Below are 16502 nucleotides of genomic sequence, written 5' to 3'. Positions count from 1 at the left end.
GAAAAACAGATCATTTTACCTCTTTGCTTGCTGGTTGCCATGCAACGTGAAGATAATATGTTTAACTAGTGTTTTGTGTGTATAAAATTGCTGTGATGAAATAAAAAAGATGCAACATTTTAAGGCGCAAAAAGTGCATAATTGCTAAAATAGGTCAATTTAACGGGTTGTTGGGTGGTTACTAGGCAGTATGATGATTCATAATATAGGACCTTTAAGGGGCCCGTTTGGTTGATCAACTCCTGATCGTGTAGGATCACTGATTATTATTATTATTTATTTATTTATTTATTTATTTATTTATTTATTTATTTATTTATTTATTTAATTTTTAAAAACAGAAATTTGATGAAGTAGGATTAATATAACATTCAGGGCCAAATAACGAACACGTGTATGTTAAGGGAGTCTTTGTTATTTTCATAGACAATTATTTGCATAAAATCCCACAATGGCACATATTACGATTATATTAAAAAAACAAAAAAAACAAACAAAACCGAGTTGGGACAATTTTTAAATAATGTGTAAAAAAGTGAAGTTTGTAGTTTCGACAATAAATATTAGTTATTTAATTTGCATAACTTACTTTAATGGCATTAATTTAGAAAAACATACATTTATACAAATTCGGTCATCGTCATTCAAGCTGGAATGTAGTAATATAGTAAACAAGAAATTAGAACAATGTCTTTTATATAATTCAATTTTTATGGTTGCAAAGTTTCACGTAAACAATTTAAACTTTATTTTTGTAAAAATAATATTTCAGAAAAGTGCACCCGGCTCGTTGAAGCGTTTCTGCTTTCTTTCAGGCAGATTTTGCGGCCACCTCAAGGGGTCCTCATTCACGTGCGTCAGAGCAGCACGTTCCGTGGATACACAGCCTGTCCATCATCAGGCGCCTTGCACGTTTACACTTTAGCTGAGCAACAGCTCTGTTTTGCTCGCGTCCACTCACCACGTTGTTCCGCAGACTTTTCTCCAGAGTTGTCTGCTATTCCAACATGGGGAAAAGAAGCAGACAGCGGCAGAAAAACCAGAATGCTGGCAGGGACAACAGAGACACCGCTGTAAGTAAAACTCCTGCTCCAGACAAACTAGCTAGTGTTTGTGTTTAGCCACGCCGCACATGAACGTTTAAATAAAGTAACTGCAGAAAGGAAGCGACTGCAGGGATAATTTATATCTGTTACCTTTACTGAAAGTAGCAGATATAAACTGATGCTGGTTACCGTGCTGTTTTCAAAGCCATGTGTGACCACCATTTTCCTTTTTCTCCCCCTTTTGAACAAAGATCTGCATATCTTTATATATGTGAACAGCTTGTTGTACTATAGGCCAAATTCAGCACGACACCACAGTTAAATGTAACAGATCGTATGCTATGTTGTTCAGGCTGTTACTCAAAATTATAAGCAAGTAAAGTTTAAATTTGATTTTATCAAACAACATTCAGTGTAGCAATTTTGTCTCCTGTTAGTTTGCATGAACATATTTGTTTGTCCCAGGGTTGGGGAGCTGGGTATGCTGACATTATCAAGGAGAACAAGCTGTTTGAGAACTACTATAAGGAGCTAGGTCTGGTACCTGAGGGGGAGTTTGAACAGTTCATGGAAGCAATGAGGGAACCTCTGCCAGCAACCATCCGCATCACTGGATACAAGAGGTGAGCTGGACAGATCTACAACTTGGGCTCATGCTTAACGCCATGTAGGAGGTTGTCATTGGAACGTATGTGCCCCTTCTAGATTGTTCTGAACTTTTTCATGGAAATTCCACTTTTAATTACAAGGGGAAAATGCTTAATCATTAATTACATTTATAAGGAGAAATATTAGATCCCTAATGTAAATGCTACTAATTTCCTTTTCCAGCCATGCCAAGGAGATCCTTCATTGTCTGAAGGAAAAATATTTCAAGGATATTCAGGAGCTGGAAATCGATGGTCAGAAGATCGAAGCTCCGCAGCCTCTCAGCTGGTAATATATCATGTTTTCCCCAAGACTAAAAAGATGCACCGATTCAAATTAAAACCAGATTGTGGACTGTCCTCAGGTACCCTGATGAGCAGGCCTGGCACACCAACATGAGCAGGAAGATCATAAGGAAGTCTCCCCTGCTGGAGAAGTTCCACCAGTTTTTGGTCAGCGAGACCGAGTCGGTGAGTCAGTCACAATCCCAAAGATCACATTTGTGTTACCAGTGGAAGGGGGTTAAAAAAAACCCAAAACATGTCAGGACGTTGGTGAAGAAGTGGAGAGACTGACATTCCTTTTGTTTGTCCTCGCAGGGCAACATCAGCCGACAAGAAGCTGTCAGCATGATCCCTCCTCTACTTCTGAAGATTGAGCCCCATCACAAGGTAAAAGCAGTTTTATTATACTTAATGCAATTGAACTTTTTCTCTGTTTTAAACTCGTGTGCAAATTTACCCTCTGTGCTGGTGAGGGGTGTGTGCATAAATCATATGAACATGGTTTCATAAATAAAATCTTAGGCCCTTATGAGTTTAGAATAATCCTTTAATTGTCCCACAAGGGGAAATTTGGTTGTAACAGCAGCCAAAAAGACACATATCCAAACAAACAGTACACAGGACAGAAACATACACAACTTTTCTTACATATTTACATTAAGGACAGTGGTTACTATATACAGAGAGCACTGTACAGTTATTAAATTAAATAAAAATAACTACAGATAAGAGGCAAAGCAGGTTGTAGTGCGAATCGGTTAATTAACTTATTGCAGTTACAGCGCAGATGTAAACATCTATGTTTGTTGGGAGCAGTTCTGATTGTACAGTCTGACGGCTGCAGGGAGGAAGGACCTGCAGAAACGCTCCTTCATGCATCGAGGATGCAGCAGTCTCTCACTGAAGGAGCTCTGCAGTTCAGCAACATCTACATGCATGGGGTGGGAGACTCTGTCCATCAGAGATGTTATTTTGGCCAGAGTCCTTCTGTCTCCCACCACCTGCACTGGGTCCAGGGTGCATCCCAGAACAGAGCTGGCCTTCCTGATGAGTTTATCCAACCTCTTCCTCTCAGCTGCCGATAAACTGCTGCTCCAACATACAACACTGTAAAAAAATGACAGATGCCACCACAGAGTCATAGAAGGTCTTTAAAAGCGCTCCCTGGACTTCAAATGACCTCAGCCGCCTCAGCAGGTAGAGTCTGCTTTGACCCTTCCTGTAAAGAGCATCAGTGTTGTGGCTCCAGTCCAGTTTATTATTCAGGTGAACACCCAGGTACCTATAAGAGTCCACTATCTCAATGTCCACTCCCTGGATCTTCACCGGTGTCAGTGTGGTGGGTCTGCGTCTCCGGAAGTCCACCACCAACTCCTTCGTTTTCCCGGCGTTCAGCAGGTGGTTCTGCTGACACCAGTCAACAAAGTCCAGAGTCCACTGTCTGTACTCTGAGTCGTCCTCACCTGTGATGAGGCCGACTATGGCAGAGTCGTCAGAGAACTTCTGTAGGTGGCAGCGTGGGGAGTTGATGGAGAAGTCTGCAGTGTAGAGGGTGAAGAGGAACAGTGCCAGCACAGTTCCCTGTGGGGCCCCCGTACTGCAGACCAGCGACACAGCCCTGTGACCTCACATACTGTGGGCGTTCTGTGAGGTAGTCCAGTATCCACTGGGACATGTGGTGGTCCACTCCCGATAGCTCCAGCTTGTCTCTCAGAAGTCGTGGCTGGATGGTGTTGAAAGCACTGGAGAAATCAAAGAACATGATCCTCACAGTGCTTCCAGGCTTCTCCAGGTGAGTCAGAGCTCGGTGCAGGAGGTAGATGATGGCGTCCTCCACCCCGATGCCAGGCTGGTAAGCAAACTGCAGCGGATCCAATGAAGACCTCACCAGAGGGCGCAGATGGTTTAGAACCAACCTCTCGAGGGTCTTCATCAGATGCGATGTCAGGGCTACCGGCCTGTAGCTGCTGAGGTCCTTGAGATGGGAGGTCTTTGGTACCACACAGGAGGTCTTCCACAGCTGTGGTACTTTCCCCAGTGACAGGCTCAGGTTGAACAGATAACCTAGGATGCCACACAGTTCTTCTGCGCAGCATCTCAGGAACCTGGAGCTGATGTCATCTGGACCTGCAGCTTTCCACACCTTGATCATGCGAAGCTCGTTCCTCACTTGAAGTGCTGAGATAGAAAGAGTGGATTTTGGGGGAGGGGGGTGTACGTTGGAGTCCACAGAAGCCGGGGGTGGGTGTGATGGCTGGGAGCTGAGAGGTGTGAAGTCCTGAGATGAAGGACAGAGTTTAAACCCGACAAATATTTTATATCCCAGTTAATTTGTGTTACGATAACTGAGCAATATAGTTAGCTATTTCTCATCCTCAGTCAGATCTAGCTGTTCTGTCCTTGTTCCACAGTCTCGATTAGCTCAGTGTGTCGGCACACGAACCAGTTCTCCACCCACTCCGGGTTCTGGTTACATTGGTCCTCTTGCTCACAGAGGATCTCCAGAGTAGAAGGCTGACTGTTACCAGCAGAAAAGCAAGACAACTCTGTGGGACGAGGCAGCTGAAGTCTGTGTTGAGTTCTGCCACAAAAGCAGTTTTGCTAGGGAGCCAGTCAGATGGGAAAACACAGGACAGGAACAACTGATTAGCAGAGACTACACTCTGCCAAATGTCCTTCAGCGACCGTGAACGTATTGTCCTCCCACAGGAGTCTGTGTTGGTAACAAAAAAGTTTAAAAAGATCGTTTCTATGCAGATCCTGGACATGTGTGCAGCTCCAGGGTCGAAGACAGCCCAGCTGATCGAGATGCTTCATGCTGACATGGATGTGCCGTTTCCAGGTAGGAAAACTGGAAGAAATCCATGTTTTGTTTCTTTAAATTGCAAAAAACCCTCAAGATTCTCTTGCATTAATAGTGTATATAAGTTCAAACCTGATCTCCACCTTTCAGAGGGCTTTGTCATTGCAAATGACGTGGACAATAAGCGGTGCTACTTGCTCGTGCACCAAGCCAAGCGGCTCAACAGCCCCTGTATCATGGTGGTGAACCACGACGCCTCCTGCATTCCCACCCTGGAGATCAACTCCAATGGCAAGAAGGACGTCCTCTTCTATGACCGCATCCTGTGTGATGTGCCCTGCAGGTCAGCAGACGTATCCGCTTACATGTCTGCATCGCTCATGCAGAGAGTTGGGGTTACGAAGCTGCTAAAACAGTGAAAATATGATTAGTAAGCTCTGATTCATGTGTGGGTGTTTGACAGGAAAGCAGATTGTATGAGGCAGATGTAGACGACGTACCACACTCTCCATCAAACGCACCGTCCTCATACGTTGCTGTTAGTGTCTTTGCGACCTTCAGGTTTCAGTAGGGTGGCAAAACATTTGTCCACATCTTTCATCTCTTGAAATTTAGCATCATTTTGTGGCCAAAGCAGAACTGCCTCGGTTTGCAAATGCTGCCTGAGTTTGGGCAGCCGTAGTGCTGAAGCCAGGAGTCTTCTGCCAAAGACAACATAGGGAGGGGAGAGGCGTGGGGGGGAGGAAAAGCAGTAATGAAGACAGAAGCAGACAGTTTGTGCTTCGCAGACATTTTATTTGCCTCATGACAAGTTGAAAAAAGGCTCCGTGGAGGTTTCGTCGCCTCGGGCCAAGACGAGGTGGGTGTTCTGACTGTTGCTGCTCTGTGCTCTGCAGTGGGGATGGCACCATGAGGAAGAACATAGACGTGTGGAAGAAGTGGACGACCAGCAACAGCCTGCATCTCCACGGGTGAGTGGAGGAGAGCGCGCGCTCACGCCTAAGCTACAACACAGGAATGCAGTCGTGTGGTACAGCAAATTGACTAAACAGCAAGGGAATGGAGCGTGTCGCTTTTGGTCTTAATTTAAAACGTTGGCAGGATTACAGAGCGCACACGTGTGTTTTCACCAGGCTCCAGCTGCGTATCGCTGTGCGTGGTGTGGAACAGCTGGCTGTGGGAGGGAGGATGGTCTACTCCACCTGTTCACTCAACCCCATAGAGGACGAGGCTGTCATAGCGGCACTGCTGGAGAAAAGTGAAGGTAACAAACACACGTTCTGGGTCACACAGTAAGAGGTCAGCATTCATATTAATGTGTTAGCTGTTTCATACACTCTGCTTCGCTGTGGAGGGTTTGATAATAAAACAATGGCCTCGTTTACTAATATTTGTGTGGAATCGTTCTTACTGTGGACAAAAAATGAGTTCGTGCACAAAATCTGAATCGATATGAAACAACAACCTTGTGGATCTTCATACAATTTGCATACTGAGGAAACACGTTTACATCCAGGTGAAGAAGAGAAATTGGTGATGATATAAATTGGGTGGATGCAGACATTTGTTTACACACTTTTAGTAAATGAAGCTCAATGACTTGTACTTAGGTTTGTGACAGAAAATTGACAAATATTCATCGTAAATTGTGTTTAGACACTGAAAGTCAGCCGCTCACATACAGATGTCAGATTTAGACTACAGTCCCTCTTGCAAAGTTATGTCTAAGATTTCCTTAAATATTAGAAAGCATTGACAATTTTGACCAAGTTTAAGGTGGCACATTTTTCATTTCTGTAAATCCAGTGTGCCCCCCCTTTTTTTTTTTTTTTTTTTTTTTTTTTAATTTCCTTTTCTAAACTGAATCTTGTAAATTAAAGTCAAATGGTATTTCCGGCGGTGCCATGAGCAGGCAGCGGCTGATAGCGCTCCAGCAAAATACAGTTTGTTTGTTTTTCTACGGCGTAGATGTTGTTTTGTTTGGTTTCCCGACCGAGGAATTCTTTTATTTATTCATACTGTAAACTGTAAAGCTGCTATGTTGGTCATTTTAAACCACTTCAAGGTCACTTTAAATTTCAGTTGTAAATTTTAGACTGTTATTAAGCCTTTTTACCTCAAAGTGTATATTTACTCTCCTTATCTTAGTCCTAAAGTGTATGTTTATTCTTACTCTTCCTATATTTAGATTAGATTAGATTAGATGAAACTTTATTAATCCCTCGGGTGGGTTCCTCCGGGAAATTCAGTTTCCAGTAGCAAAGCACCGAAAGAAGTTGCATGTTACAGATACATTAAGGGGAATGAGAGTAAGGATATAAGCATAAATACACCATATATACACATATATAGATACAGAATATACAATATGGATAAATAGGATTGCTCATTTGAGTGAGTATATTGCACAGTGATTATTGCACAGTCGAATATAAGAAAAAAAAAGACAAAAGAAAAACAAAAAACAAATATTGCACAGTGTAGAAAAGCACCTACAGCTCAGTTGTTCCCACCCTCCCCTGTCCCCGTGTTTCTCCTCCCTCTCCCCTCCAGTGAGGAGTTAAACAGTTTGATGGCGTGTGGGACAAAGGAGTTTTTAAGTCTGTTGGTTTTTGACTTTGGGAGAAGCAGCCTGTTGCTGAACAGGCTCCTCTGATTGTTTACGACCGTGTGCAGAGGATGCCCGGCATTGTTCATAATGTCCATCAGTTTCTTTAAGGTCCTTTTCTCTGCCACTGTCACCAGAGTGTCCAGCTTCATGCCGACCACAGAGCCAGCCTTCCTGATTAGTTTCTCCATTTATTGATCTTTTCCACTGAATGGCGCTGAAGCCTTGTCGTCTCGGCTCTCTATATACTGTACTGTATATACTGTACTGTATATACTGTACTGTATATACTGTACTGTATATAGCAGAGAGGAGAAAGTTTACTTTGAGTTTGACAAAATTAGATTAAGAGCAGGAGATCATTTAGACTATATTTACCTTGTTATTGACAAGAGGCTGTTCGAGATATCAGTTCTGGTGGCATCTGTGGTTGCTACTGTAAGAGCAACTCATAGTCAGATCATCTCCATCCAAGGAGATGTCAGCAGCTACACCTCAGCTCGTCAATTTTCAACAGACTAAATATTTCACTTTGTGTTTTATGAAAGTTATGTGTAAATGTCATATCTTATAAAGACTGGCTGCTCTCTTGCTTCATGTTACCAGGAGCGTTGGAGCTGGCTGACTGCTCAGCTGACCTGCCGGGGCTGAAGTGGATGCCTGGGGTCACTTCCTGGAAGGTACTGGATGTTATTTAATTACCGTATTTCCCGGACTACAAAGCGCACCTGAATATTAGCCGCACAAGCTAAAATCAGGGGAAAATCCTGTTTTGTACATACATTAGCCGCAACTGACTAAAAGCCGCAGGTGTTTCAATGTTGACTTATCATATGTAAGATAATATGCACAAAGGGAATTGTCAGCAAAGACATGGCTGTTTGGAGACACAACAACATAACAATAACCTACAGCAGACCAGAAAAATAGATTCGGACTACCTTTTAGGCTCAGGTGCAGTGACACGGCTTTAACAAGAAGAAAAGTCAGTCATTCACCACCATCTTTCTCATCTTCCTGCGCACTAAAACCACCAAAGTCCTCTTCTCCAGTGTCGGATACGAACAGGCTCAGGATGGCTTCGTCATCCACTCTCAGCTTCTTTTCTTTGTTGTCACTTTCAAAACCAAACAAATCCTAGTTGTCAGTGTCAGAGTCAAACACCCTCTGAAGGGCCGTGGCGGTGTCCTCCTCTCCATCATGCAGCAGTCCAGCCCTTCGAAATCCATTGGTGATCATGGATGTTTTCACACTTTTCCACGCTGTCAGATTCCACCGGTGGAGTTGGGCATAACTTGCTTTTCGCAAGTTTATCGCCGCTCGTCATCCACGCCTCCCGCTGAACACGTAGTGCTACTTTGAAGTTTGTTTTTCGCGCTACTTCGTACGGCACTACGTTGCCTGGCGGATGGACATGTGACCAACATACCACTCTTGAACCCCGATACTGTGTGTCTGATCACATGCCCTTCCGCCAGGCAACGTAGTGCCGTACAACAGCGGAACAAACAAAACAAATCGTCTTACCATATCACAAAAATCATGGACAATCCATAGAAAAGCCGCACCTGACTAAAAGCCGCAGGGTTCAAAGCTTGTGCAAAAAGTAGCGGCTTATAGCCCGACAATTACGGTAATTATTTTTTTTAATGCCAGTCGTTACTTTTGAATTGTAGATCTGTATCCAGACTATTTCTGTTTCTTTGTAGCTGATGACTAAAGAAGGCCAGTGGTACACGGTCTGGTCCGAGGTCCCGAGTAGTCGTCATACGCAGATCCGACCTACCATGTTCCCGCAAAAAGACCCAGAGAAACTGGCAAGCTTTCATCTGGAGAGATGGTAAGTGAGCAGTCCCAGACAAACAGATGCAGGTCCATGCAAATGCGTTTTAGAATCGAAGGTGTTCTCTTAAAAATAGTGTGAAATAGCTTATTAAAGTGTTCAATCTTAAAACGTTTGTTAGCCTGCTTTGTTTTGGCTGATTTCTTTCAAGAATCGTTAAAATACAGAATTTCATTTTACAGAATTGTGAAATCAGGGAGTACAGTAGAGCGCATCCTACACCGTCACCTCTCACCACCGTAAACTGCTTTTTGAACTCGCATCCAGTGTGCAGTAGATGCAGGCGCACCTGCCACCCTCGCATTACGGAGGATGATGTCATGTTTAAGCGTCAGTGCTCACAATGACTTGATATTGGCAGCAGAGGGAGCTGTTGTCACATGTTGATTAAGGCTGTCTTCACAGCAGGGGGCTCTATCAAACCCCAAGCTGTGATTTATTTATTTATTTTTATTAATTTTTCTCTGCGTGTGTGTTTTATGGCAGTATGAGGATTCTGCCACATCACCAGAACACTGGAGGTTTCTTTGTGGCTGTGCTGGTGAAGAAAGCCCCGATGCCTTGGAACAAAAGATATCCTAAGGTACTTCATCTTAAACACTCACACACGATGCCCCCCTTCTGCCCCCCACCCCACGTGCCTCGCCTCACCTAACCTCGCCCACCTGGTCGGGTTATTAACCACACCTGGAGCTTCCTCTGTTTTTTCTTTGTCCGTTCACTCTCCTCCTCTTCCATCTCCAGCTGAGGAAAGACTCCAAGCTGTCGAGCTCAGCTGCCCAAACCGGCAGCTCCAAGGAGGCTCCGTCACCAGGAGACACTCCACATCTCCCCCCTGAAGGTCCCACTGAGAAGGTGGAGGGGAACAGCCAAGAGGAAAAAGTGGACAAGGAGGCAGATGAGACGCCCGAAGGAGCTTCTGTGGGTCAGGATGCCGGTGCTAAACCAGAGGGGATGTGTGGGTGAGTCGCACTGAGCTCATGAACTAATAAATGGAAACTTATGACTATTAACTGGTTATAAATACAGATTTTAAAAAAAGCAGTTTTGGACCCACAAACAAGCCCTTTAAAATGTAAGTAAACATTTTGTATCTGTCCTTTTTCAGGCCTCCACCCTCAAAGAAGATGAGGCTGTTTGGATATAAAGAAGACCCCTTTGTGTTCTTAAGTGATGATGACCCTGTCTTCACCACCATACAGTAAGTGCACCCTTGTCTTCAATGTAAAATAGGTGTTTTCAACATTTTTCTGCAGCATAAATGCCTGTTTCCTGTTTTCCTCTAGGTCTTTCTATGATCTGTCTCCCGACTTCCCCAAACTCAACGTCCTGACTCGGACCCATGAGGGCAAGAAGAGGAACCTGTACATGGTGTCCAAAGAGCTCCGTAATGTCCTGCTCAATAACAGCGAACGCATGAAGGTAGGCACACGTTTGATAATGAAGATGAAACATTTCTGTGTTTTTGAAAATTGATACAGCCAATCTATAATCAGTTATGTCCTGGAGACATTGTATCGAGTATCGATCCTCTGGAGGAAGAAGCATTATGTTTACCTAAGTGCTGATTTATGGGCTTTACATTGATTCATCTGTTTGGTTGGTTGTGTTGTTGTTATTTTTCCTTTCTTTGTGTGTTTGTCTCTGTGTGAGGGAAGCAGCTTAAACAGATGGGAGCCTCTCCTTTCCCAAATCCCTCTGGTCCTCCACCCTGCAGGACCTGCACAGGTGGCAATGTGGGGACTCGGGCTGTTTGTTCTCCCCGGTGTTTGTTGTTTCTCAATTTTTAGTCACTTTGTCTTAAAGGAACAGGAAAGCTCAAGATCTTAATTTTCATATTTTTCCTCTGGTTTGTTGTCCTGTTTATCCATTTAAATGCGTTACGAGTTGCTCAGTTCTGGAGCGATCGTGTGCAGAAACGTCTACTTTCTCATTAACATAGTGGGAGTAAACGTGTGTGGTGTGGAGTGCCTTCACCTAACCTGTCATGTAGTGCAGTATATGACCAGTGAAAAATGCGGAGGGTGTCTGTTGATTGTCTCGTGAAGGCCGGGTTAGATGTTGTTGGACAAGATGCTGAAACCCAGATTGCTGTCATTCAGATATCCAGGTGTGTTGGTCTGTATGTGATGGATAAAAATGGATGAATATGGTCAACAGTGTAGTAGGGCTGCGACGATTAGTCGACTATCAAAATCGTCGACGACTGATTTAATAGTCGACGCGTCGTTTGAAGCTTTGTAAGATCACAAAAGACGCAGGAATAAGTAGTAGGATTTAAGAGTGTAATGACGGACTGAAACAGAAGATGGCAGCACTGCATGTACAAGGATGCCAGCTGCCGTTAAACCTTGAAGAAGAAGAAGCTGTGTCCCAGAATTCATAGCGCAGCCCAGCTCAGTTTCCAGCAATGGCGGCAGCTAGTTAGTTTTAATATTACTCTTATTATTCTTTCTGGGTCACAAAATAAACGTTTAACATATTTTCAGGCGAGAATGTAGCTGTGTAAACCTCAAATATCTGCTCAGTTTATCAAGACACCACATATTTTCAAAAGCGCTCCGACGTTTTCGGAGACGTCTGTTAGCCACTAGCTCGATAGCTAGCTGAGGGCTAGGCTAACTAGAGCCGTGAGAACACCGGACTCCCGGCAAATCGTTTTCAAACCCACCGCCATCTTTCACTACTCAGGTTAAATATATATAAGTCACTTAGATAACTTAAAAATGTTATTGTTTGGCTTTTTTTTAGTATTTTATTTGTTCCTGAGTAAATCGGTTTGGCTGAGATTAAAGTTTTTACACAGCTGAATAAACGTCAAGCAGACAGCTGATTATCAGAAGTGTGAGATGCTCGAGAATATACTCCGGTGTCCTGTTATATTTTAGATAGCAAGGAGTTTATTAAACTTCACCGAAACAATCTGCAAATTTCATTGAAATTTAATAAACTCTCATCTTGTCTTTATTTTTAGTTAGCACATACCTTAAACACTTAAAGCTGTAAGCTAATGATAGTTATATAAGAGCAGATGCTGCTGGTGCAATAAGCTGTACGTTTTACGTCCAATGGATGATGATCTGATTAGTCGACTAATCGCAAAAATAATCTGCGACTAGTCGACTGTCAAAATAATCGTTTGTGGCAGCCCTACAGTGTAGTGATGGAAGATTTAAAAAAAGAAAAGAAAAAAGCACTGTATAAATACCAGGCCATTTGTGTATGTGTGGTAAACACATACAAAAAACATGTATAATCTGTAGGCCTATTTCATTTTCAAAGCATGTATTAGTGTTTGTATACTTAAGGCTTTGAGTGGTCAGTAAAACTAGAAAAGCATGATTATAAAGTATCTGTTTAAATCTGGCAACAAAAGAAAAAGTGTATGTAAAGATTTCAGAGCACCATCATTAAGACACAAAGTATCTGACTAAAATTACAGCTGTGTGTTTCACTGAGTTAATGAGATGCTCAGTGCATTGTAATGGTGAAATTCAGCCTCATTCTTTCAGCGGGCGCTAAATGGTCTGAGAAATTAAAAAATAAACATCAGAACATGTTTCTAATTGGTAAGTAGGACCTGTGTTGGCATCGGGTCTTTAGACTAAGGCTTAGCTAGCTCAGGAGGTAGAGCAGGTCACCTACTGATCGGAAGGTTGGAGGTTCGATCCCAGGCTCCTCCAGTCTGCATGCCAAGTATCCTTGGGCAAGATACTAACCCCAAGTTGCTCTCCGATGCATCCATTGGAGTATGAATGTGTGTGAGTGTAGTTAGAAAGCACTCAGTATAGAGATAGTGCTTGTGAGAATGGGTGTGACTGGGTGAATGTGGCGTGTTGTATAGAGCGCTTTGAGTACTCCGGGAGAGTAGAAAAGCGCTATATAAGAATCAGTCCATTCAGTCCATTTACCATTTTAGGCTCACTGTACACAGACGTCTGAGTCTTCCAGGAATGAGGGGACTATTTTCTAGAGGACCGATTAGGGAGTAGATGGTTATTTTGTACTTGCAGCCCTCTTATCTGGAACATAAAGTTACGGTCGTGATATATCCTGCTAAGAGGTGAATCACCTTCACAGCCTCGCTTTACTATACAGGCCTCTGGCTCCATTATGTTCAAGAGAAGGCAAACATTTCTACAGCAGGCATCTCCAATAACGTTCAGCTCACACCAAAATAATCCTGACATGTAAACAGCACCACAGGAAAACCTGAGCGCTGATTGCACCTTGGTGAAACAAGCCTAGCAAATGGCAACCACCGGAACTAGGGAAAAGTGCATTCGGTGCACCGGAAACCACACTGTGATTGCTTTGGTTGGTAGGAGGTTGCCAGTAGATTTTTAGAACATTTTCTGTTTCCAGTTTGATTTTGTTCACGTTTCACGTCAGCTCTGAGAATAAAACATGAGTGTTTGCATACAAGTTGGCGTCTTCCATGCAAACTAAAGGTGACTATGAGGTTTTTGGTGCACCAGCACCTTTGCAACCTCCAGCAACCACTCGTCAATCAGTTGCCAAGGGGTTGCCGACCAGTCTCTAGGCCTGATGATTGAAGCCTTGCGGATCACCTTTAGCTCAGTAGTCTCATTAAATTGACTTTAGTTCCCTTATAAAAAGAACAGCATGTGTGTGATAAAGTTTTTACTATGCAAATCACTGACACAGTTGCTCCCACACCTGCTGGGACACCAGAGACCGGCTGGCTGTGTGCCGATGTCTTGTACAGTCGTTGCCTGGAGGAAGAGAGTTCAGTGTAATTACAATTGCATCACCATGAAAGCTACAAGAAACATAATTAGTCACTGATTGGAATTTAAATAACCTGTCTCTTTTTTCTGTTTATTTCAGTGTGGTGTTTTTATATGGACGTGGTTCATTACGCTTTGTTTTTTGTCTCTCAGGTCATAAACACAGGGGTGAAGGTGTGGTCTCGCAATAGTGAAGGGGAGGAGTTTGGCTGTGCCTTTAGACTGGCTCAGGAGGTAACACACACACACACACACACACACACACACACACACACACACACACACACACACACACACACACACACACACACACAGTTTTCAGGCAGTCACACAGTTCAGTCCTGTATATATTTCTGTGTTTCCATTTGTTCTTTGGCTGTCATCTTGACTAAAAGCTGAATGATTTGGAGACTGATCAGTCATTCATCAGTGACGCGATGCACAAAAACTTAATAGTTCTATTATTTTATCAACTTAAATATACTTTGAGGTTATAATACATTTAATTTAATGTTCAAACATGCAAGAAATCCTTCCTGCTGTCTTTACTGTGGCCAACGCAGAGCTGTAGCCGAATAACAAGTGAGCCAGACGGTCGATTTCACACTCAAACGAGTTGATAATGAATTCATTTTATATGCTGCGTGTAACTGGAAAGAGTTTCTTTGTGCCGATTGTCAGCCACATGTACTTTGTGTCCTACCAGGGTATTTACACTCTGCAGCCATATATACACTCCAGGATCATCAGGGTGAGTGTGGAGGACATCAAAGTGCTGCTGACCCAGGAGAACCCCTACCTCAGCAAGCTGGAGGATGAAGCGCATGCACAGGCCCAGAAAATTGGTACAGTCAAACATAGATATGCTCTCAAACTGTGTGTGTTTGGGGAAAATATATCCAGGGTGCACACTGGTCTTTAAGTTGCCTTAAATATACATTTATGGCAAATGAAAGTGAAAATGGAATCTGTAATTCTCATCAAAAAATATTTTTACAAATTCCCACTTCCACTCTAATATATCCCACCCACCCACCCACAGTGTTATTCATGTCACCCGTCAGTGGTCATATTTTATGTACGTTTTCCTGCCGTATAACTTAACGTCACAGTAGGTTGTATCACTTTCTACTTCCTGTAAAACTTTAGTTTTCTCTCCACAGGAATGGGAAGCATTGTGCTGAAGTACATCCCAAACCCAAAGTAAGCTTGTAGCATGTTTTTAGTGTTTCTGATGTTTGCATTTTGAAGTGACAGCCTGTTTTTTGTTTGGTTAAACTGTGCGACCCACCATCGTCCTTTATTTTTCAGTAACCCAGGGGAACCTCAGTGTCCCATCCAGCTGTGTGGCTGGAGGGGAAAGACGTCCATCCGAGCATTCGTCCCCCGCAACGAGAGGTTTCATTACCTCCGAATGTTAGGTGTGGAGGTCTTCAGAGACAAACAGGGCCTCGGGCAGAAACAGAGTGATGGAGAAAAGGACGGAAAGGAGGAAGCAGAGGATGCGGCAGAGAAGGACGAAGAGCAGGAAGAGGAAAGAGCAGCAGACAAAGAGGTGGATTTGGAGAACGGCAATGAAAATGGATCATCAGAATCAAAGACCGACTGTGGTGACAAAGAGACGAGTAGCTGAGAGCGTGAAGGCGATTGTAAGAAAGGACTGACTGACGTATCGGAGCTTTAAGAGCTGTTGACCAGGTCCACAACCACACGCCGTGGTACAGGAGGGTAACGCACCGCTACGGGTTCCTCTGCTCACCACACTGCCAGTGCACAAGGATTCCCTCCCAGAGATGCACTCCCGTGGGATTTTTCATTTATTGGAGCCTCTCTAGGAGTCAGCATTTTAGTTAAATGGCTTATATTATTTTATAAACTTTTTTTCTTTTTGCATTTTAACAAATATATTCCACCGATGAGTGGAACAGATCCATTTCATTCAATTGCTCACATTCAGGTTTCTATTAATTGCTGTTTTATTTTTTACACCTGTAATTAAGCAGAAGTACGAAGCTGATTAAATGCTTAAAAGATTCACTGTGTCACTAGTCAAGTGATTTCACTTTAAGATTAATGCGGCTCTGCTGATCTATACAAGGGTGCTTGAGCAGGGATTGATTAGAAGTAGATGGTGAATGTTGGATATTAAATAAACTCTTGCAGGTAAGTTACTTTCAGTGACATGCTTGTGGTTTCCAGCTATCAAAGACCATAAAAATGAAGAAGTAACAAGTTTCCAGCTATGGTTGCAGAACAGCGGGCACAGAGGCTGGGCATAGACTGTAAATAAAAGATGGCCACATCCACCTTGTCGGTTTTAAGGAGCCACATTTGGATTAGAGGCTGATGTGCCAGATTAAATCTGATGCTGGCAAGCTTGGTGATAGCTACACACATTCATTTATTTTATGGAGTGGAGAAAATAATCTCCCTATATAAAGGTTATATAAGATTAAAAGTTAGGCGGGGGTGGGATTTCACTCTGGTCCAAAGTTAAAGTTAAAAAAAACCAAAAGTGT

General features: G+C 43.2%; 1 protein-coding gene and 1 long non-coding RNA gene across 2 annotated transcripts; both read left to right on the top strand.

The window, feature by feature from the left end:
• Positions 1-836: 836 nt before the first annotated feature.
• nsun2 (NOP2/Sun RNA methyltransferase 2) lies at positions 837-16018 on the top strand. Its single transcript, XM_085147677.1, has 19 exons — positions 837-1073; positions 1512-1669; positions 1878-1982; positions 2059-2164; positions 2294-2365; positions 4736-4820; positions 4932-5124; positions 5678-5752; positions 5915-6045; positions 7996-8069; positions 9099-9229; positions 9719-9815; positions 9977-10194; positions 10341-10433; positions 10519-10654; positions 14137-14217; positions 14690-14828; positions 15147-15186; positions 15295-16018. The coding sequence occupies exons 1-19, from the start codon at positions 1008-1010 to the stop codon at positions 15614-15616; spliced, it is 2322 nt and encodes a 773-aa protein (XP_085003803.1). The 5' UTR covers positions 837-1007; the 3' UTR covers positions 15617-16018.
• LOC146493750 (uncharacterized) lies at positions 10662-13142 on the top strand. Its single transcript, XR_014871802.1, has 2 exons — positions 10662-11384; positions 12381-13142. It is a non-coding gene; the product is annotated as an uncharacterized LOC146493750 (long non-coding RNA).
• Positions 16019-16502: the final 484 nt, after the last annotated feature.

The sequence above is a fragment of the Neolamprologus multifasciatus genome, chromosome 22, assembly GCF_963576455.1.
Source record: "Neolamprologus multifasciatus chromosome 22, fNeoMul1.2, whole genome shotgun sequence".
NCBI classification, from domain to species: Eukaryota; Metazoa; Chordata; class Actinopteri; order Cichliformes; family Cichlidae; genus Neolamprologus; species Neolamprologus multifasciatus.
This window is presented reverse-complemented; position numbering and strand designations above follow the sequence as displayed.